General features: G+C 42.1%; 1 protein-coding gene and 1 pseudogene across 3 annotated transcripts in view; one reads left to right on the plus strand and one right to left on the minus strand.

The window, feature by feature from the left end:
* LOC117045713 (SH3 domain-binding glutamic acid-rich-like protein) overlaps positions 1–16,858 on the plus strand; it is a 28,646-nt gene extending 11,788 nt beyond the window's left edge. For 2 of the 3 annotated variants that reach the window (XM_033147041.1, XM_033147043.1), the window contains exons 3-8: positions 2,967–3,047; positions 7,365–7,439; positions 8,707–8,799; positions 10,971–11,000; positions 13,563–13,690; positions 16,413–16,858. In XM_033147041.1, the coding sequence (XP_033002932.1) occupies positions 2,967–3,047; positions 7,365–7,439; positions 8,707–8,799; positions 10,971–11,000; positions 13,563–13,649 (366 nt within the window). In that variant the 3' untranslated portion in view covers positions 13,650–13,690; positions 16,413–16,858. The remainder of the gene's footprint in view (positions 1–2,966; positions 3,048–7,364; positions 7,440–8,706; positions 8,800–10,970; positions 11,001–13,562; positions 13,691–16,412) is intronic. The other variant, XM_033147042.1, reaches the window with a different exon arrangement.
* Positions 16,859–19,637: 2,779 nt separating this feature from the next.
* Positions 19,638–20,106, minus strand: LOC117045064 (annotated as a pseudogene).
* Between the last annotated feature and the right edge of the window lie 4,151 nt (positions 20,107–24,257).

Consider the following 24,257-nt stretch of genomic DNA (forward strand, 5'->3'; position numbering starts at 1 on the left):
AAGCAGCAAAAACAAGTATTCAAATGGATGGGATACAAACTGCTGATTTAGAAGTACAAAAAAATGTAATCATAAATGGAAGAGATGTTCTGACATATGATTGAGTTCTTAGAAATAGGGTCAGAAATAAATGTCAAAGGGGGCGGGATGCAACTGATCCTTTCAGGAACAGTCCAGATCCTGAATCTGAAAGTACAATTTTACTGTGTTTTATAACATGTACCACATACTTCAGCTCTTTCACACACACAGCTATAAGGAAATCAGAGCTGGCCGAAGACATTTTTAAACCCGAGGCAAAGATCAGTATAAAACCTGGTCCCTATTCCATGCACAGAAACCAACCAGACAATCCTACTTCAACATGTGCCGCCATTGGCTATGCTCATTGGGGTTGATGGGAGTTGTAGTTCAGCAACATCTGGAGGGCCAAAGGTTCCCCACCTTTGCTCTACTGCATCCGAGGTGAGCAGGCTGTTAGGAGATGCAGGGCAAACTGAGTGATGCTCAAATCTTCGACCTCTCCCTACCCCTCTGCATTGGCCACCTGTAATGGCCACCTCACCCTGCCTTGCCCTGGAGAAAATTCATGGAATTCACTTCCACAAGATGTGGTGTTTAGCCACCTGCTTAAGGGTGCTTCCTCACAGACCTCTTCTCAGAAATTTTGCCATAAAAAACAACAACCATCAAGGAATGAACATATTTTAAAAAACTAATGTGAGCCAATGAAAAAATAACCACTTTTAAACATTCCCTTTTCCACATACTTGTGGAATTAGAGTTCCGGAAAGAACTACTGTACCGTATATACTTGAGTATAAGCTGACTTTTTCAGCACATTTTTTATGCTGAAAAAGCCTCCCTTGGCTTATACTTGAGTGAGGCAGGTGGCGGAGGGACAAGCAGCCCGCTGTGCCTCTCCCAACCGCAGCTCCTATGCCTGCTCTTGTGAGTGGCAGAGGCGGTGGCAGAGAGACAAGCCACCTGAAAGGGCTGCGCTGCTTTCGGGCTGCTCCTTCCTCCTCTGCCAGTTTGTGGTGTGATTAACCGGCTATACTCGAGTCAATAAGTTTCCCCAGTTTTTTAGGGTAAAATTAGGTGCCTCAGCTTATATTCGGGTCGGCTTATACTCAAGTATATACGGCACATAGTAGAATATATGTTGCCAAAGAACAGCTGCTATTGAACGTCTGCATAGACTAAATCAGTAATATACAATATCTCTGACTCTGCACAAGGCTATTTTAGGCACCAAGCAGTTGACATACCAAAGTACACATCTAAGGGCCTTTCCAGATGATTAGAAAGACCACTTTATATTCTTAGTGCAATATTTGCACTAGCCCCAAAGCAGCACCAACATAATGGCACCCTGTTCCCTTACAATGGAGAGAAGGTAGCCAAAAGGCATAGAGAGGATCTCCTTATGGTGGGCAATGGCTTCTTTCAAGTTGGCCGCTCTTAAAAAGAAAAGGTGGAGATGTGTGCCACAGAAGAGGGCCAAAATGGACAAAAAAGGATTACAAACTACCGGTAGCAAGGAACTATTGTGAGTGGAGAGGGGAGCTTTCTTGCTATTTGCAGCATAAGCTTTTTTTTCTTTTTAAAAGAGTAATATGAGGGCAAGCAAAATGCAGCTCTCCGTATGTTGATGGACTACAGTTCCCACCATCTCTGACTATTGCCTGGAGCTGATGAGAGTTGTAGCAACAACATCTGGAGGGCCACATGTTCCCTATTGCTAAACGATTGCTTCAATTCTTGAAGAGTCCAGCAGAGGGAGGGCTCAGCCTCTAAACAATTTTTAAAAACAAAAAATAAAATGGCCTGTATCTACCTACCTACCTACCTACCTACCTACCTACCTACCTACCTAAAGATAAGCAGTATCTCTGTCCTGCTGCTCTGGATGAATAGAATGGTCCCCTTTTTTCTTAATCTTTAAGATGAAAACAGGTGGTTACATGGCAAGTCATCCTAATCAATTCATTTGCACACCACTTTTCCAAAAACAAACAGAAATTTTGCTCAAAGCGGCTTACAAGAACAAGAACAACAATATGTAAGCAACACCAACAACTGCAAGAATAATTTTGTAATAAACAAAGCAGCAACATGTAACAAATGCCGCAGCAAGTAAAGAACAACAACCTATCAGGATTACAAATGCATAAATGTAACCAGGGAGTGGGAAAAGTTTCACCTTGGTTCTAGATGTTCTAACCACTGCTGCTATGCCCACAACAAGTGAGTGCTCAAATGTCTGGTCCTTGGCTTCCTCAAAGAATCCTTGCCCCATGTCATCATCAGTCAGACAGCAGCTTATCCCATAACGTTACTCACAGTCTCTTTGCTGAAGCAGCTTCTTATAAGACTTTCCAAGTAACTTTCCATGTAGCCAAGTTGCTGGGGAAATACCCAGGACTTAAGGGGCGGGAGAAGCGTTAGAGAAGAGGAAAAGGGGTGGAGCGGTGTTTGTGATATTTCATTTTGACAAACAGTTCCAGCTTTTTATCATGGTTCACACATGCATGTACATTGCTTGCATGTCTACTCAAAAGTAACACCCATTAATTTCAAAAGGTTCACTTCCAGCCAGGTGAGTCTGCTTGGATAATCACACTTTGGAAGGGGGGAAAACAGCAGTCATTAAAGACAGTCTTTCATTGTTTTTATCCATGCCAAGAAAATGGTTTAATTTGAACTGTGGCCTGATTTGAATTCCATAACTCAGTCATGGAAATAACCTTTTTGAGCATTAGCAGAGTATCTTTCTCTAATGCCTAGCTGACTGTGTCAAAACAGCAATACTTAGCATTTACAGAAGGACTGTGGCCTTATGTATAGCACTAATTTTGCTTCCTATTTTCAGTGTTTTAAATAGGTTTGCAGAATCTAGTACTTACAAACATGTTTCTTATCAACATTTTGTTTATGTTTGTGTGTTTCTATCTCCTTTTCAGGATTTTGACTCATTTTTCTGTGCAAAAGAAGAAAATATTATTTATTCATTCCTAGGTCTTGCACCTCCACCAGGCTCATCGGTATGTTTATAACCTTTGCCGAGACTTATTCATCTTAATTTAGTGATGAATTAGACACTGATGCAGCATGTAAAACAATGTAGGTTGCTATGCAATTTTTAAAAATTGCCTTTGCATGAGACTAAAAAGCTTTTAAGGACTAATTGATGCAGATCTTGCAATAATTTTTTTTTTGCTATGAATTTGTCAAAAGCCACCCATTTACACTAATTTGTAATGAGTACTTCCTGCTTTTTAACATTGCTTTCAGTGGGATATGGATTGCACCCAACTGAATATGGCAGCAAACAATTATAGTTGAATGGATGCCCCTTTCATTTTAGCAGAGCAGGTTCTGAATAACTGTGCTTAGAACTTCTTAAGATTCTGAAATGTTGCTAGTTTAAAACAATAGTGGCTTTAATAGAAAACTTCATTAGAGGCTCTGGGTTTTTACTCCACACATAACAATAATACAGAAATACCAGGAATTTCCATTTAAGAGAAGCTGTATGATCTGGTCCATCTAATCCCTGACTTTGCTTTTAAGTGAGGTTCTCACTACTAGGTTGTCTCCATGTGGCATGATTTTCTATTATCACCATAATTGTTAGGATCTCAGTCACTGAAACTTGATTAACCAGATCTTCATATCATCACAGTTCATGGTTTCGAAGGTAGGGACGGAGGATAATTTGAATTCATTTAAAGGCAAACCTCCTAATTCACACTTTTTGAAACAATATGAGAACTGCAACACAGCTAGCCTTCAACATTCACACTTTCCTGAATTTTGCAATTTCTCCAAGTAATGTGTACAAAAATATAACCTGGGGTAAAGTAATGCATATATTAATGAAAATAACATACACAAATGCATTATTTTAGGAGAAATCACACTGAAAACTGCACAGAAATGTGTATACAGTGGTACCTCTGGTTAAGTACTTAATTCGTTCCGGAGGTATTTAAGCCTCAAGTTTATTTTACTATAAGAGAATTAGCAATTTATAGAGAGCATTTGCACATCTTACAATGTTTAGTACAGGTGAGAGGAGATGCTACTTTATAAACATGTATTCTAGTGCAAAAATTAAAGTATTCCTAAATGTGGCTATTAACACTGAATGCGAGAACAGATTGATTATCTGGTTTCTTGTGTTTCAAGTACAGTGGTACCTCTGGTTACGTACTTAATTTGTTCCGGAGGTCTGTTCTTAACTTGAAACTGTTCTTAACCTGAAGCACCACTTTAGCTAATGGGACCTCCCGCTGCCGCTGCGCCGCCAGAGCACAATTTCTGTTCTTATCCTGAAGCAAAGTTCTTAACCTGAAGCGTTCTTTCTGGGTTAGCAGAGTATGTAACCTGAAGTGTATGTAACCTGAAGTGTATGTAACTCGAGGTACCACTGTATTTGGGAGAAATTCACACAAAAATGTTTATACGTTTTAAGGAGATGTACAAGGACTCCAAATATTTTCCCTGATCAATGCCCTTTGTGGAATCGAAACCTGTATGTAAGCTACCTTATGATGTGCGTGAATGGAGCAAAGACCTCGAAAAAATTACTATGTAAACGAATATTTCCAAAGCCAAACTGTGACTCCCCATAGTTTCTTAAAGCATGGCATACTTTAAAGGGAGAACGACAAAACATGTTGTAGGATGTACAGAGGGAGAGGAGACTAGAAAAAGAAGTTGTAAGAGCTCCTAGTGACTGCCTGAGAAGTAATCTGATGTGTCACCAAGCTGGTGTGCTAAGTTAGAGGAAGACTTTTTCCTCAGAGTTCCCCCTCTTTTTAATACAAATATGTAATTTGAAACTAGAGTGGCAATGTGGGGCAGCTGGCTGGGCTGAAAGGATGGAGTGACATCTCTGTTGTCAAGATTCTTGATTTTGGTCTATTAATGCACAGCAATGCACCTTCATTTAGACCATGTTGTAATATGCAATGAGATGAGTTGTTAAAAAAAAAATACTACGAAAGTTTTGGAGAACTATTTAAAGTGATAAGATCAGTAGCCACAGTAGAGGCAGCCACTCAAAATGCTGTGACGTTAAAGTATAGTGTGACGTTAAAGTACAGTCAAACAGCTTAGTTGACGAACAAATCGGCTTCCAAATGCCACAAACCCAGAAGTAAGTGTTCCAGTTTTTGAATGTTTTTCGGAAGCCAAACGCCCAATGCAGCTTCTGCTTGAGTTCAGGTGGCTCCTGCAGCCAATTGGAAGCTGTGCCTTGGTTTTTGAACATTTCGGAAGTCGAACGGACTCCCGGAACAGATTACGTTCAAGGACCAAGGTACCACTGTATATTTATCTTATGGATTGTTATAATTACTTGCTTATAATCAGCTTTATGATTATTATTTTAAGAAAGATGCACTCATTATGGTAGAAAATAACAGCATATGGCAGCATATTTCTAGTATATTGTTACACACACCCCAATCTCCAAGGGGCAAGAGATCTCAGTGTATACTTTGGATATGACTTCCTTGGAGCAAAGGTCAGTAGAGGCCAGCAGGGGTACATGAGGGGAGAAGCAGATTGGCTCTGCCACTTAACAGGACAGGGATATGGTGAGGTGCTGATGAGGTCAGGGGGTTTCTGGTGGCCTGCAGGTGTGTGAAGCCACCAACCTGGAGCTCCTCTTGCCTTGCCCCCCTGCTGGTAGACACGATGGTACTGCTGCTTCTGCCCCGTCATGTGCCACTGTTGCTAGAGCCTTGTGGTGTCTTTGTGATAAATGGCTATGTTTACAACCCATAGCAGGCTTCTAAAATGGTTTAATAATTTAATGACTTTGGCCAAGTCTATTACTTGGCCAAAGTCATTAAATTACTGAACCACTTTAGAAGCCTGCTTTTCTGCAGAATCCCACTTGAGAGGTATGAAATCATGGGCTGGGAGGGGATCCTAAAGATCATGCCTACACTAACACCCCCCCCCCCCAAAAAAAACAACCAACAACTTGTTTGGTTTGCTTCTTTTCTGCTGAGAAAATGATACTGAAAAATACTTGCATGCCAATGCAGAAATCTTTGCTTTGGGTTGTATCCATACACCAAATTCTACTCAGAGTAAACCCAATGAAATTAATGTAGCTAAGTTAGTCATGTTGATTAATTTCACTGAGTCTACTCTGGGTATGACTAGCATTGGATACAACACTTTGATTTGATTATACTTAATGAATGGCCACCTCATGAGAAGAGAAGACTCCCTAGAAAAGACCCTGATGTTGGGAAAGGTGGAGGGCACAAGGAGAAGGGGACAACAGAGGATGAGATGGTTGGACAGTGTTCTCGAAGCTACTAACATGAGTTTGGCCAAACTGCGGGAGGCAGTGAAAGATAGGTGTGCCTGGAATGCTCTGGTCCATGGGGTCACGAAGAGTCAGAAACGACTGAACAACAACAACAACAACAACAATGAATTAGAAAACAGAGCACCTTGCCGGATAATGATCATACTCTGTTCTTCTAATATGAAACTGGAAAAAATGGTAAAGAAATGAGCAATCATTTCACTTTAGTGAAAGCAATCTACTCAATAAATATGCTTTATTAAAATAATTTAGGCATGTATCTTTGCTCTTAACCACCGCTGCCTACCTTTGATGCTTTTCAGCGTTGATGGAGTTGATAGCATCCTATTATGTTTTTATATCACTTTTCAAGAAACAGAATTTAAACACACAAGTGTGTGTGTAAATGCACATTACATGGTTTATTTATTTACTTATATTTAGACAATTTATATACCATGTATTTGGAGTGGGGCGGAATCTCTAAGCAGTTTAAAACTTAGCTTCATAAATAAAGATCAAATACAGAAAATACTAGGGGTGAAATATCACAGTATAAAACACCACAATTGACGATGATACAGGGCATCCTGTTAAGTATCAGAATAAAATATTACACATGACAATCAACTACAGAATTACAATGAAAATTACACATTCAAAGCATAATTAACAAAATATAATCTAAGCAGTAGAATAAAATATTACAAAACAAAATCCAAATATCAATTCCTCAGTTTTTAAACACGTAATTGTCAACTAAGGAAAAGAGGGGGGGAAACTCACTTTTCCCACCCTACAACATTCCCAATCACTCATACGTTGAAAAACAAACAAATGTAGTTATATTCTCAGCCCACTATGTAATCATCAACACAATTAACCGTCTATTGGCAGATAAAATACTTTCCACTCAGGTTTACTCAATCGCACTGTTACCTAGTGAGCACACCAAATGTAAAACATTCAAACCCAGTACTTGCCCTCACCACTCACTTCTGAATGTTGTTTGAATTCTTTATCACAGGAGGGAAGGATTACCGAGGAGATACCGACTGTGCCAAATGGTGAAGTTTCAGGAGAAGAGCAGAAAACTGAAGAAGTAATGCGATAATTTTTTTTTTAAATTATCTCTCCGTATAACAACAGTCACTTAAGTGTTTTTTTTTTTTTTTGGAAGCCATGTTGCCATCTCCCAGAAACTCTGCGAGTGCCAACAGTTCCCCAGCATGACTCAGATTGCCTGGCTGGCCACTGCATCAGCCTTTGCCAACTCAGTGCCCTGCAGATGTTGTTGGACTGCAGCTCCCATCATCCCCGACCCTTGGCCATCTTGGAGTCCAACAGCATCTGGATTGCTGCAGCATCCCCATCCCTAATATGGAAGGAACAGCATGATCTACGAGAGCTAAACATTTTGAACTTGCCGCAACATTTCTGCTTAAAAAACGCAGGAAAATAGCTTGACTTTTAAAAGAGAAAGTTGAACAATCACCCAGTGAGCACAATTACATGAGATTTGCCAAATGCATTTCAGAGGTGAAGAATGAATCCAGAGTAGCAGTATGAATTTTCCATCAGCAAGGATTTCTGCATGTGCAACAGAATACCCCCCCTCCTGCCCCTGCACACCCCTTGAATCTGTTATGGGGGTTCTCCCAAACTCAGGCCCGTCTTAGAGGGATCTGCCGCCCTGGTGCAGCGATCCCTTGGCGCCCCCAGCCTGCCGCCTCTCCGCCCGCCTCCCTCCCGCGCTGGCCGCCCCTGGGGGGGGGGTGAGCGGGGGATGAGAGGCGTGGCGTTGGAGCGGGCGCCCGCGCTCTGGCGGGCGGAGGATGAGGGGCGGGCGGACGGGCGCTCGCGCACTGGCGGGAGGGCGGGCTGCAAGCCGGCGGGGGGGTGGGCTGCAAGCCGGTTGCCCTCGCCTCCCAGAGCCCCAGCTGGAGTGCTGGAAGGTTGCGCAAAGCCCCGCACCGCTTCAGCGCTCCAGCTGGGGCTCCGGGAGGCGAGGGCGGGCGGCTTACAGCCCGCCTGCCCGCCGGCGCGCGAGTGCCTGCCTGCCCGCGGGGGCGGGTTGGGGAGGGGGAGCCCGGTATGCCGGCGGGCTCATGGGGGCGCCCCTGGGGTGCCCTGCGCCCTGGCGCGCCGCGCCACCGGCCTCTATGGATGAGACGGCTCTGCCCAAACTTCTGACGCAGATTTGGGGAGGGTGTACATGAAAGGAGCAGTGGGGGAAATCTAATTGCTGGACCAGAAATCCTTGCACTGGCAGGACATGTTGGTTGAATACCATCCTAGATTTCTTTGGTTTAAATTGATTTTCTCTTCTGCGATGTTACTTGTGTTTTTCTTTTTTGCTTCGTTGCCAGGAGATTGAAAAGACAGAAGGAACTGAGGAGAATGAGGCAAACACAGAAGAGGATGCAGAAGCTGATTCTGCTGAAGTGCCAACAGAAGAACAGGTCATTTCCTTTTCTTTTTCCCCCTGCTTGCCATTTTTGTTCAAAGCGTCCTTCACATCTCTGATATCCAGGCTGTGGGTGCCATCCGTTGCTTCTGCAGCCAAAGGAGCACTACCAACATGTGAGAGGGAGGTATTGGCAAGCTTATGGGGTGAGCTCTGAGATTTGCAAAAGTTTCCCTAAAATCACTAGGGGGGAGAACAGCCCAATGCTCAGTAGCCAGGGACCATTGACTCACTGCTGAGGGTGAGGGCAGAATAGAAAACCTTGGTGGGGAGGAAGTAATGGAACGGAGGGGTTGGAATCCTAAAGAGGAAACACTTCACACTACAACATTTTGTTGCAGGTTGCACTTGTACACTTCTAAATTTTGCATAAGGATTGCATTCATTAGGGTGGCTGTGAGGACCAACAGCTGGAGGGCGTTCTCCTGCTGATTAACCATTTACAGCTGCTTTTCTGCTGAGTAACAATCGGCTTCCCCTCACAGAAACATTTATAGTCGGGCACAGGCAGCTGATTCCAAAGTGTCATTTTCAATGTATCTGCCCGCATGCTTGGAGAGGAATGAAAACCATGAGCAGCAGCAGCTGCTACCTCGTTAGAGAAATAAGACAACATGGAGATGACTCTGAATTCCACTGCAATAGAAATGCAGCAAACATGTAATTTCTGCGAGTGAAAAGAATGATTCTGCATATTAACAGACTTGTAAAAGAACTCTTTTTGATGGTTTGACCCTGCAGGGACCATGGAATGGAGAAATGCAGAGTCAAAATGGTTATGATGCACATGTATGCAGAAGGAGAGATCTCGGTGTGTGTGTGTGTGTGTGTGTGTGTCAGTATTCTCAATTACACCTGTCTACTTTGAATGGCTGTCACAGATGTTCTGTATCTTTTGCCAGCAACAAAATCCCAAAGTCCCAGACAGATGCTATTTTCTGGGTGTAAAGTTATTCACTGGGCAGGTCAGATCTTAAAGGTTTCTTAAACATCTATCCTTTTCACAGCTGTTGGTGATTATTGATGCAGACACCACTGAATATAAGTGTTTTCATTAAAACGTTAGGCATTTATTACGTGGTGTTTTCATGCCACCCAGACCTTCTTCTAATTGGTAGGAAAAGAATGCTGCAAGAGCTGGGTACTTCACTGTTTTGTGAGGGCCATCAGGAGAGGCGAAAAACTTCTGCTTTGCTGTCATTCCTCTTCTAACTTTTATTTTGGGGCTGAACCAAAACGGGCTATTCTGGGGAGGCAAAATTGGGCAGGTAAGGGAGTTTTGCCAAATGTTCAGTTGTGGGGGAGGGGGGTTTGAAATTCTCCAACACATCCCCCCCCCTCAAAGAATTGTCTTCTGGGAGATTTTTGGCTCACTCAATGTTGAATAAAATTATGTTGCTTGTTTATATTGTTGGGTGAAGAAAGGAGAATGGGAAGGAATAAGGACAAAGCCAATTTCTTCCTTCGTAACAGTATTAAAATGACACTGAACAGTATATTAGCTTGATTTATAGTTGCACCCCAAATCCATGGAGAGTGAAATGGTCAAATATTTGCCAAGCATTTTCCAGGGGAGGACTGAAATTCTCCCAACAGATCAGGAGCAGCTGGAAAAAAGTGTCAGGAGGTTATCTTCTATTAATTTTTGATTCAGCCCTGCTTTGTGTGCTTAAGATAAAGGGGGGAAAGGAACGTAATGCCAAAAAAGCCTTACAGCCAGTGTGGTGTAGTGGTTAAGAGTGGTAGACTCTTAACCACTACACCACCGGGTTTACTTCTCCGCTCCTCCACATGCAGCTGCTGGGTGACCTTGGGCTAGTCACACTTCTTTGAAGTCTTTCAGCCCCACTCACCTCACAGAGTGTTTGTTGGGGAGGAAGGGAAAGGAGAATGTGAGCTGCTTTGAGACTCCTTCAGGTAGTGATAAAGCGGGATATCAAATCCAAACTCTTCTTCTTCTTCTTCTTCTTCTTCTTCTTCTTCTTCTTCTTCTTCTTCTTCTTCTTCTTCAGGGTGTAACCCAATGCATATTTATCTGAGAATAAACACAGTAGTATGACTTTCTTCTGAACAAACATAGTCTTTCTCAATAGTACTTTTTGTCATTGATTGCTATCTGATCTTTTTTATTAGTCTGTTTTAAAGGTTGGTTTTTCTCATTTGCAGGAAGAAGGCAAAGAACAACCAGTGACAGAAGTATGCTCAAAAACCTCTTGTAGTCTGCACTTTGATTTCTCTGCTTGCTGACTAATTTAAAGCATTGCTTGACAACCCTCTTTACCCAAGCTAAATCACAAAACCAAGTTATGACTGGCATCTAGCAAATAATATTTATGTCTGGGCCTGTTTATCTTCTGGGACCAAGGAATTCATTCTAACCATTTTCTCAGAGCAAAATGGCATGCACTTGAACTGATGTACCCAGGCAGCACCTGGTACACCTGTATAACTATGTGGACATTCATGCCTGCTCCCACACACCTGCACAGAGTCCACAGGGCACATCAGAGACATAGGTGTAGCTTTGTCAATTAGTCAGGTAGCACCAGTTACAGGTGGGTAGCCGTGTTGGTCTGCCATAGTCAAAACAAAATCGAAAATTCTTTCTAGTAGCACCTTAGAGACCAACTGAGTTTGTTCCTGGTATGAGCTTTCGTGTGCATGCACACTTCTTCAGATGTGTGCATGCACTTCTTCTTCAGTCAGGTAGCAGGTAGCTTTAGACTAAGTTGCAGGACCTTGGATAGCTCCAATCAGAAAACCTGCTGGGCCTGAAGCTCAGTGGAGACCTTTTATCCCTCTTGCACCAGATTTTCCTTAAAGGAACAGACCTCTGGCTTGGAGCTTCTCATCCAGCTCCTGCCTTGTGTGTTGCATGTGCTTACTATTAAAACCAATTGAAGTTATTTCCTGGGGTTTTCGTTACAAATCTTAACCATAATTTTGCTGTGAATATCGAATATTGTTATAAACCTAGGCAGTGCATCTGTATGCATCTTCTGCCTTTTTTATTTTCTGGATTCATTTTTCCCCCCTCCTAGTACAAGTCCACTGCAGACTTTAATGCTGCTGTTAAGATAAAATTGGCATTCTAGGGTTGGTGCAAGAGGATTGCTAATGACATTGTTAGGGGCACACTGCAAGTTTTGTGCTATAATGCAAGTAATAGTGACCTACTTCTTCATCTTCTCTTCTTTTCAAACCAAAATTGCTTCAGGAGGAAGGAATTTAGAGCAGAGAAATGGTGCAAGAAGAAGGGCTTAAATTGGGGAATATTGTCATATGTTGGTATTGGATGTACTCTTCATGGGACATAACCTTAGATTGGGCCACAGAAACTACTTGTGAGTTTGGACACATAACTTGAATAACGGTGTTTTGGTACATCTTATTCTTATTTCACTGTGGGGATGGTGGAATTCTCTTGGTGCAAAAATGCAGAAGGTGCCACACAATTTAATACTCTGCTCTTCCCTCATTATGGTCACTCTTATTTATATAGCACCATCCATGCACACGAAACTTTACAAAGAATGAGAGAACGCGTCCCTGTCCAAAACGATTTACAGTCTAGAAAAAACTGCGTAATAAAACAACAGAGGAAAGGGAAGAAAATGGAGGCAGGGTAAATTGGGTAAACTGGTTCCCTTTCAGTTGTGTGCTTCAGCAATACATTGAGTGTGCAGGACACACTGATGTAGACATTGCCTCAGTTATATTTCATGCTAGGAGTACCAGTGCACTATGGGGCAGAATCCATCGCAATTGCCCATGCATTAATCTATGCAAATGCAGTGGAAATGAATAGGAGCAACACAATAGCACAACTCGCCTTTTTCATTAATTTGCTAGGTGATGGAAGAACAAAGACACGTAGGCTAGATTATGTGTGGTATGTAGATAATAGTCAAATACTGCCTTCTGAATATGGAAAGTAGGCTCTAGAATAAGGTTACCAGATGTCCCCATTTCCCAGGGACAGTCCCCGGATTTACAAATCAGTCCCCTGACAAAATCCATCTATTTAGTAGGAAGTTGGAAAGTGTCCCCAGATTCATTGAAAAAAAAACCTTACTCTAGAATAGCTTTTGCTATTGTTTCCTTCTAACATAGGAAAAATAAGCAGTAGATCAGAATCTAACTTGAACAATATTATTCTGATTTGTAGCCACATATACACACTAATATGTATACATTCTCTCTCTCTCTCTCTCTCTCTCTCACTCACACACACACACACACACACACACCCAAACACTAGAGAAAGTCAGAAGGCACAGAGACTACTGTTGAGTTTATTAGTTTGGCTGAATTATGCTTCTGCTCTTCGATCATTAATCATTAAATCTAATGTGGTTTGTCTCCATGCGTTAATATAGTAAATAATTCAACATTCAAGTGCATTAAACTTTTATAAAAGCTTGTATGTCTATTTAGAAAAATGAAATGTGCTAGCAACACAGTATGGCTGCAAATTGAGTATGCACCCCACCTCCAAATTAAGCTTTTCCTTCTTGGAGAATTACACATGATTTATGTCAGAAAAATAGCCCACCTTTTATAGAAGGATCTGTGAGCAGGAGACTACGTTCTGCCCACGCACCTTTAAAATTGTAGCAGACTTTGCATTGCAGTATAAGGTGCTTTCTCCCATTTTTTGAGTGAGCAATATGCATGTCACATTTAATCTACTGTTTCAGTAGTTGCTTCTTTCCCTTCCCATATTTGAACGTTCTCTCACTCCTTTATATAAATAAGGAAACAGAGGAAGCACAGGAGGAGGAAGAGGCAGAAGAGGAGGAAGAAGAAGCAGAGGAGGAGGAGGAAGAAGAAGAGGAATCTTAGTACAATTCTGTTACGACTTTTTCCTTCAGAAGACTGTTCAGGTAATTTTTCTGACAGCTGTCTCATTTCAGCCTGTACCTGAAAATCCTGATAGTTTCAATCCCTGCCACCAGAACTTTAATTTGTCTCAAAGGGGGAGTAGAGAATACTTTCCCTGCTTGTTTTAAGCAGACAGCAGTAGGTGTACAGTCTGCTTACATGCCTTCATTTATTTTTCCAACATTGGGTGAGATGTATATAACATTAATGGGAGATAACTAGAGCATGAGCCATGTAATTTAATCCACTTTTGTTCCATCATTCCTAGTGGCGGAGATTTAAACACGTATATTCCTCTCTTGTTGAAACCGATGGGACTTAAAAGTGTAAACACTGGGTTATTTATCTGGATTGTTTCCATAGTTTTAAACGAGAGATTTTGTAGAATTGTATAAATCAAGTTTGAGGGGCGTTTTGGGACAGAATGTACTTTTTAAAATCGGCAAAGAAGTTCCATATTCCTACTCTGATGAGAGCATTCTGCAACCGTTTACACTAAAGTAATCCATGGATCCCAGTGACTTTCTGTCCTGCTTGTGACTGGACACTCAACATTAATCAATATACTCCTTCAACCTGCACCCAATTCATGGATATACAGGAAGAACTGCATTTTCATATAATTTTCTATTTATTTCTTGATTACATTTATATATTACCTTTTCTCACAACAACCCTGTGAGGTAGTTAAGGCTGAGAGATAGGGATGGGCCCAAGGTTCATGATGGAGTGGGGATTTGAACCTGGGTCTCCCCAGTCCTAGTTCATTGCAATAAATAAGACTTTATGTATGTGCCATATCAGTCTTAATTTTGTACATCAGTGTCATGGTTGAATCTCACATGGTTGCCACCCAGAATTGCAATATCTTTGTTATCTGAAATTTACACTGAAGCCCTGATGTGACCGAATTAGTGTCAAGTCACCCAAAGACTTAATATAAATAAATGGAAGGTATACTTCCTTCCTTGCAGTTACTTTTGTGCACTTAAGTCCTATATGCTGTGACTGGGTGTGTGTGGTGTTTGCATTTTCTTTATTGTGTTGCCGGTCAAAACAGTCATTTGGCAGACTAATGCCATCTAGTGTTTTAAAATGAGGTTGTAAAAGCAAGCAGGTGTTCCAGCGAAGCATACCTTCACACTGCCTGGCACACATGTCTCGAACATCAGGTTAATATTTTACAGAAATTTTAAGTCAGCTCTCAAAAAAGAACAAAGTCAATGACAGGAAAGTCATTCCTATAGTGTAAACATAATACGGTCTGCACTGCCTGTTGACTTCTTTTTATGATCAGATACCATTTTAAAATTAATTTCCAGCAGTGCTGTTAGATTAAGGTTACCAGACGTCCCCGTTTCCCGGGGACAGTCCCCAGATTTACAAATCATTCCCCTGAAAAAATCCTATCATTCCGACTCATTTCAGGGAAGTGTCCCCAGATTCATTGAAAAAAATCTAGTAACCTTATGTTAGATCGTCACTTGACCCATGACTAACAGGGTTTGTAGCTGGCAAACCAGCCATAGCTGGAATAAGGCACTCCTAGCCCCTGAGGCCATCCGAGCTTCCAGTTCCCCAGAGTTGGATCTAGGAGTACCACCAAGCTAGGAACCTGCTCCTTCCAGGAGACCACAGCCCCATCTAGAACAAGCCATCTTCCCCACCTCCTGGACTTGATATGCCTTGTTTGGAGCCGAGTTGGTCCTTTTGTGCATAAAGCTGATGTTGGATATATTGCATCAAATACAGTCATACCTCGGGTTGTGCTTGCTCCAGGTTGCACATTTTCATGATGTGAACGTGCCGAGCCCGGAAGTACCGAAACGGATTGCTTCTGGGTTGCGCCACACACATGCACAGATACGGCGCTTCAGGTTGCGGGATTTTCATATTGCGAACGGGGCTCCAGAACGGATCCCGTTCACAACCAGAGGTACCACTGTATATGTCAGGGATTGGCAGGACACTGATGAGTGTGCACCGGGGGAAGGGGGCTGGAGTCTGACTCGGGAGAGGGGGGCGGTGATTTGTGGGGAACTGTACCATCCAGGAGGCAAGAGTTCAGAGGCAGGGGAAGCTTTAGAGCTGGAGGGTAGAGCACTGGAGGAAGAGGCAGGTCAGGCAAGTGAAGGGCCGGTGCTTCCCTGCCCTCTCCTGCACCACTGTCTCCCAGAACCAGGAGAGAATTGAAATGGGAAGAGCAGAGGCAGCTTCCAAGCAGGCGTAGTCTCCGGCTGCATGTGCACAGCCCATAGGAGGAAGATAAGCTGGTGGAGGGGGCATGTGCCTTGTTGCTGCAACTGCTCTGTAGAGTGCAGACTTGGGAATAGCTGCATAGACACTAGGTTGGTGTGCGTGGGGTGGAGGGAGCAGTATTCATAGCCATGGAGACTCCTGTATGTCTTAGCTTTGACATTAAAGCGCTAGCTATCTGCCATGTGCATTCCTTTCGCTAGGGAGAAGTCTTGACAATACAGTGATACCTCGGGTTAAGAACTTAATTTGTTGTGGAGGTCCATTCTTAACCTGAAACTGGAGTACCACTTTAGCTAATGGGGCCTCCCGCTGCCGCCACCGCGCAATTTCTATTCTCATCCTGAAGCAAAGTTCTTAACCCGAGGTACTATTTCTGGGTTAGCGGAGTCTGTAACCTGAAGCGTCTGTAACCCAAGGTACCACTGTATATTAAATGGTTCTTTCCTACCCCCCACCTCCCCACAGGAAGCAGAAGCCCATGGCATCACTGCAGTGTGAAGATAAAAGCAATCACTTCCCCTCCATGAAAACACCATTGGCTTTACTCTCCAACTCCAGATATCGGCATAGATGTCACCTGAGACATCAAGCAGCCCCACAGGCAATCTTTGTATGTTGTGTCAAATGGGTCTTCAGATCTTCAGAACTTGATGGCCAACAAACACTGTGGGTCTGACTTTAGGGTGTAGGTTTCTGTGGGCGGGGATTGTTTCTCTCTCCATGTTTGTGCCCTGCCAGGCACATGCTGACAACGCTCAGAGGTGATGGCAAGGCTGAACGGAACTGGAACCTGCAAGGAAGCTCCACCTGTATGTACCATAACGACCTGCTTGTTTCTAAACTAGCCTTTGAAGTCGGTATTCTTTTTGATGTACAGCAACTGAAATAAAGCACATTTCATGTTGACCATCTGCTTATTCCCTACAGGCATTAATTTATCATAGTAAATAAGAAAACTCAAAGTTATGCTTGTAGCCTGCATGGTGCCTTCACTTAAGACAAGTTCTCTGTGACTGATTGCCTTCCTGAGTCTGTATTTTTGTGATAGCCCTGTACAGTATTAGATTTCATTTTCATTATTTCATTGTTCATGGATGTAGAGAGCTTTTCAACAGACTCTGAGAATATTTGCTTACTTATCTTCCCCCCAACCCCCCGCTATTTTCAGCTCTCCCTGTGATATATATTTGGACAAGAACTGCAACTAATCGGTAGATGCAGGGCAATTTTTTAATTCTCTTGCAATTATTTTGGAAACTGCAGTAGGCTGTGAGAAACTTGCACTCCATTGGGAAATTCTTTTGTGGGAACCCTGATGAAATTAACAAGCGCTGTCAAAAAGCTCGTTCTAGCATTATGGTCAGGGTGTATACAGAGCAAGCGTCAAAATACCGCTTATGCTTTATTGCAGATGGATTTATGTTGGCAGCTACAGATGGGAACAGCAAGATGCATGAGACGTTTGCATAGGATCTCCCAATTAAAAACAATTATAATCGCAGCAAGGAGGGATTGGATTGAGACTATGGGATTAAGAAAAAACACATTTCTTTTGTGCAGTTTTTCTAATTTCCCCTCTCTACCACTGAAGTTCCTGTTACAGGTAGCCGTGCTGGTCTGCCATAGTCGAAACAAACAAACAAAAATCCTTCCAGTAGCACCTTAGAGACCAACTAAGTTTGTTCTTGGTATGAGTTTTCGTGTGCATGGTATCTGAAGAAGTGTGCATGCACACGAAAGCTCACACCAAGAACAAACTTAGTTGGTCTCTAAGGTGCTACTGGAAGGAATTTTTATTTATTTATTTTGTTTTGACTGAAGTTCCTATTTGCCCTCCTGGGGAAAATGTACAGATTCCCACATGCTGTCTTTATCCTTTGCCCAGTTATGTGGGGTGGGGGTTTTAACTGGAAAAACAGGATGGGGGAAAGGGTTTGAAATACTTCCCAGTGTAGTGGCCCAGATCCAAATGCACTGCAACTGCTGCTAACACTTCAAAAACGTAAGAGTTCCTACTCATCACATTTAGTTTGTCCCTGATTCTGGATTCTCCTGTTGAATTTCCAGGCGCCATTAGACCGTGGCAGTCATCTCTAGCTTGCCTAGATGATTATGATAGTTAGATACGTGGCTTATATTTGAGAATCGGGCAAAACCTGACAGCTGTCTAGCAAGGCAGTTTTCATGCAGTTCTAGCTGGCATGATAAGTTTGTTTGTTTTTAAATATTAGTTATTGAAGTGCCAAAGCCTTGTTTAGGAACACTTATGCTTTTAATAAAGACCACAATACAAACCTGGCTAATATCTCGACAGCCCATTTACTCTAGGGTAGTCTCATTGGAATGAAATGAGAGTCCTTTACAGTAAGTGGATTGCGGCCAAAGGGAAGCTTTAATTCTTTCTCTAATGGTGAAGCATTAAGCACTTTCATTGAACAACCTATAGCAAAAGCATTGCATAATTATCCTAGAGGTGCTAGGATAGCCTTGGCTTACATTAGCTCTGCTTAACTCCTCCGAATAAACATTTTACAGTGGACGCTCGGGTTGCAAACGCGATCCGTGCTGGAGGCGCGTTCGCAACCCGCTGCATCTGCGCACGTGCGTGACGCAATTTGGCGCATGTGCACAACCCGCAGCGAGCGCAACCCGAGGTACGACTGTATTCTTGTTTTGCATCAGTTGGTGATATTGCAAGTTCCTGTTTTCCGGTGGGTAGTTCTATCTGTCCTGGTCATTGGGAGTCATTGTAGCCCTCAAGTATATAGTCACTATGTGTTAACTTCCAGTGGCGGAGAGTATTATTTTGGCGAAAACAAAATCAGTTGTCACTGCCAGTAGCAGGGGTTGGGTTAGCACAAGTTTACCATGGGCTTTACACTGTCTATAATCAGCTTGAATTGTAAAATGTGGGGACAATATTGAACATTAAAAAAAATAATAATAATCTTGGCTATACACTTTAAGGCCCAGGACTTAAAGACTTGGTAGACCAAGTGTGACGGTGTTCTAGCCTTTTCCCTTTTTTGTTACACGCATTTGCCTGCCTTTGACGTGAGCTACCAGCAGCACACAGGGGTGAATGAGGCAGCCATATTGTCTGTAATGACTGCACTCTGTGTTATTTTGTTTATTCCCACAGTGCCTTTGTGTTAGTGTAAGAGCTGATGGAGACTTCAGTGTACTTAGAAAAAAAAACCTTTTTCTATCCACCTGTCTGTTTTCATTTATTTTCACGTGACAAAGAAAGAAACATTCACTCGTAATTGAAATTACTATGGAAAAATCTCAAGGGAATTCTTTCTCTGTTGAAGAGAATTACATTATGTTTGAGAAAGATGAAGAAGACAAGAATCTACCTTATAGATAGACCAGACCATTGGTTCATCTTGCTCACTACTGTCTACACTGACAGCCCTGCAACTCTTCAGGGTTTCAAACAGGATAGTCCCAGTCCTACCTGGAGATGTCAGTGGCTGAAAATGGAGTTAATGTGCATCACTTTACACTTGTTTACATCAATCAGCATTTGCCATTTTACTGCCCATTCACTCAGTTTGGAGAGTTCCTTTTCGAACTCTTCACATTCTCTTTTAGACCCTGAACAATTTAGTATGATCAGGAAACCTGGCCACCTCACAGCTTACCCCTAACTCTAGGTCATTCATTCATTCATTCATTCATTCCCCCTCTAATAACCATCACTTTATTAATGCAGCAAAATGAGTACTCCCAAGACATGTGCAAATGGATCTGCATTGCCTGAGAAAATAGTTCTCTCTGTTGAGGGAGTGCACCTCTGCTTTGCAAGAGGAACTCTGAACAGAGGCAATATCCTTTCACCAAGGAGGAGACATGGGTTGTGGGTTTTGAAGATAGGACATCACTACAGCCGAGATAGACAACATGAAACTGCTCATCATCTGTTTGGTATCTTCGGAACTCCGAAAGTTGGCAAAGCTGCTGAATGAACAGTAGACAGCAATCCAGGCACACCACTTTAGCTTCAGCATCCAGCCACACATATGAAAATCATTCCCAGTAGATTCATGTAGTCTAGTGTGGGGTCTTCCAGGGTAGGGTGGTTCTCTGTGGATAGAGGTTTCTATCTGAGAATGTGATTTGGCTGCCGCGGGTCCATTACGTTGTTACCAGCCATCGTGCACCGCCTCTGGCTAACTCCAAGCAGTGCCCTTCCCTCCCGCTCTAGGTCATTTATGAACAAGTTAAAAAGCACAGGTCCATTCCCCCCCCCCTTGAAATCTCACTCTTCTTGCACCCATCCACTTTTCAATAATAGCAGTGAAATTTATCTGCTCAGATATGACATATGTGTCTGGGCTGGTGCAAAATCCAGTTACCACCCTGGCTCCATGTCTGGGTAAACAGCTCCAGTTTATGGGCATGGAAAAACAAGCAGAATACCCAGACATGGACAGTAGGCAAAGAAAATCCAGTGCTGTATCCAATCAAACACACACAAGCAGCAAACAAAATTTAAAAAAAAAATCCTTCCAGTAGCACCTTAGAGACCAACTAAGTTTGTTACTGGTATGAGCTTTTGTGCGCATGCACACTTCTTCAGCAAAGTTCAGTAGTAGTTTACTGAGGTTCAGCTGCTTAAGAGCAGAGTTACAGCATCACTGGGTCCCCAGTGACAGTCAAAAGCTTCAAAACGTAGAGGCATAACTGAAGAGCAATGAAAAAGAAATGAAGAAAGATGAATGAAAAACTCCTGCCTAGAAGCCCAGATAAAGCTCAGATCTGTGACCTTGGCTCTATATAGACTCAGCAGAATCAATTCACAAACAACAGGTGCATGGATGCCATAAAGATAAAAACCTGACTGCTGTACTCAAAAACTTTATGTTCTATGAGAAGAAACATACCCTGACTGTATGGAGGGAAGAGAGCCTTACAGAGAGTCTATAACTGCTGTCATTAGCAGCTTTAAAACATTATTATAAAACATAAAAATTATTATAAATTAGTTTGGAGATGGTATTTAACACCAGTCAGATTAAATCAAATAAGGAATATTTGGTGTTATGTTGGAGGGGATGCCAGGAAACCAGGAATTATGTTCACACGGTGGCAAAGGGTGTTCAATGAGATAACAAAATTCTCTGGAGGTAGCATTATTACCAATTTACGATGGGATGGAAGGTTCTCAGGCTATGAAGGACTTGCTCACAAACGTATTGATAGCTGCACAAATTATGATAGGAAGTGGAAGGGGAAAGCAGAATATAAAATGGAAGAATGGTATAAAGAGGTGTGGGATGTAGCTATTAATGATAAATTAACATGTGCCATTAAGGTAAGATGGGGAATACACAGGAGAAATGATTTTGAGGAGATATGGAAGGTGTTTGTAGAATTTGTACTGTTAAAATGGAAAGGAGTCAAACCATTGCAAGAGGTGTCAAAATTTTGGGAGGTTGGATAGTTACAATGGAATGGTCTCAGTGGTAGGGTGCACATTTTTATTCTTATTTATTTATGATTATTACATCAAAATAAAATAAACCCCCTAATATTATTAGATATTTTACCTTTTATTATTTTATTTTATTTTACCCTTTATTATTAGATATGCACGCTAACACAAGAAGTAAGGCAAGAAGAATATGTAGACTCCAAATGATTTCAATAAAGCTAGACACCTGGCCTGGAATAGCTAAAAATTACTTTGGGCAAGCTTGAATTTTTGGAGTTTTTCTTTGAAGAGCAGACCCCCCCCTCCTGCATTTGAAATGCATATGAAACTGTCTTAGAAAGTCCTTCTAAGGCCAAGAGTGCCTTTGCATGTGGCATGAATGGCTACTATTCAATAAGTATAAGCCCAAGACCTTATATGGTCATTTGGATCTTGGCTACGGTGGGGTTGGGGGCTGTGGGACCGTTCTTGCTATTCTTCCCCCGTTATAAAAACAGCTTAGGGTGCCAGACATAATAAAACAGCACTGCATCATTGTCTAGAACAGCGGAAACATCATTCATATGTCATGCAAACACCTACTTGTCTGAATATTTGCCAGCCATGCAGCCTCATACTGACATTTATCAACAGAAATATCACACAGATGGTCTTTAGCGATGCTTCAAACAAATCCTGCATTCCTGTCCCAAGACCTTTGGCAGTGGTGGAGGAAGCCTCTTCGCTGCCCGGGGCGGCGGCGCAGAGGCACCCCCATGTGCCGTGACGTCACAGCCCACGTTAAATGCACTGCACATGCCCGGAATTTCCAGGCATGCATAGTGCATCTGGGCCGGTGCTGCTGCTCCCACGGCGAGCCGGTGAGTGAGCGGCGGCTCGTGGGGCTGCTCTGTCCGTCCGTAAAGAAGCACGGACGGGGTGCCGGGCAGCGGGGGAGTGGCACACCCTCCCCTGGAACCCGGGGCGCCCCACCCCCACGCCCTGCCCTTGCTACGCCACTGACTTTGGTCTGTTGGCTCTATCCTCGAAAGTTCCTTTTTTTAAAATAAGATTTATTGGTATTTCCACACAAAATAACAAATAAAAACATACATTCTACATATAAAACAAACACACCACAAAATACAAATAACAAATAAGACTAATACATACCTATCACCCTACAAAAAACACTAAAACATACCAATCTAATTATTAAGACCTTATTTCAAATCTTTCTTAGGGGACTTCCTCACGTTCTCTCTTCTGCGTTCAATTCTAATTTACTTTAGTAACTTTGTAACTATTTTAACAATCATTCACCATTAATCTTAATCTTCAATTAACATCTTATCTTAACTCTATCAACTTATTCATAACCATAACTTCTAATATAAAAAACCAAATTCTTAACTTCTTATGTACTATTTTAACCTAGCATTGTATAGCTATCGCCTATTATATTCACTGATTTCACTCAAATGTCCAACTTTTCACGTTGTTTCAAATAGTCTTTGAATTTCTTCCACTCTTCTTGCACCTTCTCCTCCCTCTGGGTGTCGGAGTTTCGCGGTCAGTTCTGCGAGTTCCATATAATCAATTAACTTCATCTGCCAATCTTCTACTGTTGGGAGCTCTTCACCTTTCCAGTTTTTAGCAATCAAAATTCTAGCAGCTGTTGTGGCATACATAAAGAACACTCTATCTTTTCTGGGTATCTCATGGTTGGTTATGCCCAACAGGAAGGCCTCTGGTTTCTTAGAAAAAGTGTTTTTCAACAGGTACCTTCTACTTTTTTGCAATAGAAGGTACCTTCTACTTTTTTGCATTTCCAACATTCATTACTCAATCCATGATACATCTTAGCTAATTTAACTGGCGTTAAATACCATCTATATACCATTTTCATAATATTCTCTCTTAAGACATTACATGCAGTAAATTTGATACCTTCCCTCCACAGCTTCTCCCAGTCCTCTAACATGATATTATGGCCCACATCTTTTGCCCAGTCAATCATTAAAGATTTAACCATTTCATCTTTTGTATGCCACTCTAGCAACAAATTGTACATTCTGGAAAGGTTTTTAGAGTTCGGTTCTATTAGTTCTGTTTCCAACTTAGATTTCTCTAGTTGAAAGCCACATTTCCTGTCTAGCTTAAAAACTTCATTTATTTGGTAATACTGCAACCAGTCAGCAACGTCTTCTTTCAATTGTTCGTAGCTTTTCAACTTAAAACTCTGGCCTTCTTGTTGCAGTATATCAGCATACTTTAGCCATTTTGCAGACATGTTGGGCCTCTTATAGGCCTTAGCCTCCACTGGGGATATCCATCTAGGGGTCTTTCTCTCCAATAAGTCTTTATTTCGAATCCAAACCTGATACAAGGCATTTCTAATAATGTGATTTTTAAAAGCCTTGTGGGCCTTAACCTTATCATACCAAAGATATTCGTGCCAACCAAAAACATTATCATGTCCCTCCAAGTCCAACACATCCGTGTTTTCCAACTTAAACCAGTCCTTTAGCCAACAAAAGGCTGCCGCTTCAAAATAAATCCTCAAGTCTGGCAGGGAGAATCCACCTCTCTCCTTGGAGTCTGTCAAAATCTTATATTTTATTCTAGGTTTCTTCCCCTGCCAGTTAAATTTAGATAAGTCCTTTTGCCATCTTCTAAAACAGTCCAACTTATCTATAATCGGTATCACTTGGAACAGAAACAACATCTTTGGTAATACATTCATCTTTATAGCCGCTATTCTGCCCATCAAGGATAACTTTAACCTAGTCCATATCTCTAGGTCTCTTTTAATCTCATTCCACAGTTTTTCATAATTGTCCTTGAACAGGTTTATGTTCTTTGGAGTCAAATTCACCCCTAGATATAGG

The sequence above is a fragment of the Lacerta agilis genome, chromosome 4 (genome assembly GCF_009819535.1).
Source record: "Lacerta agilis isolate rLacAgi1 chromosome 4, rLacAgi1.pri, whole genome shotgun sequence".
Lineage (NCBI taxonomy): Eukaryota > Metazoa > Chordata > Lepidosauria > Squamata > Lacertidae > Lacerta > Lacerta agilis.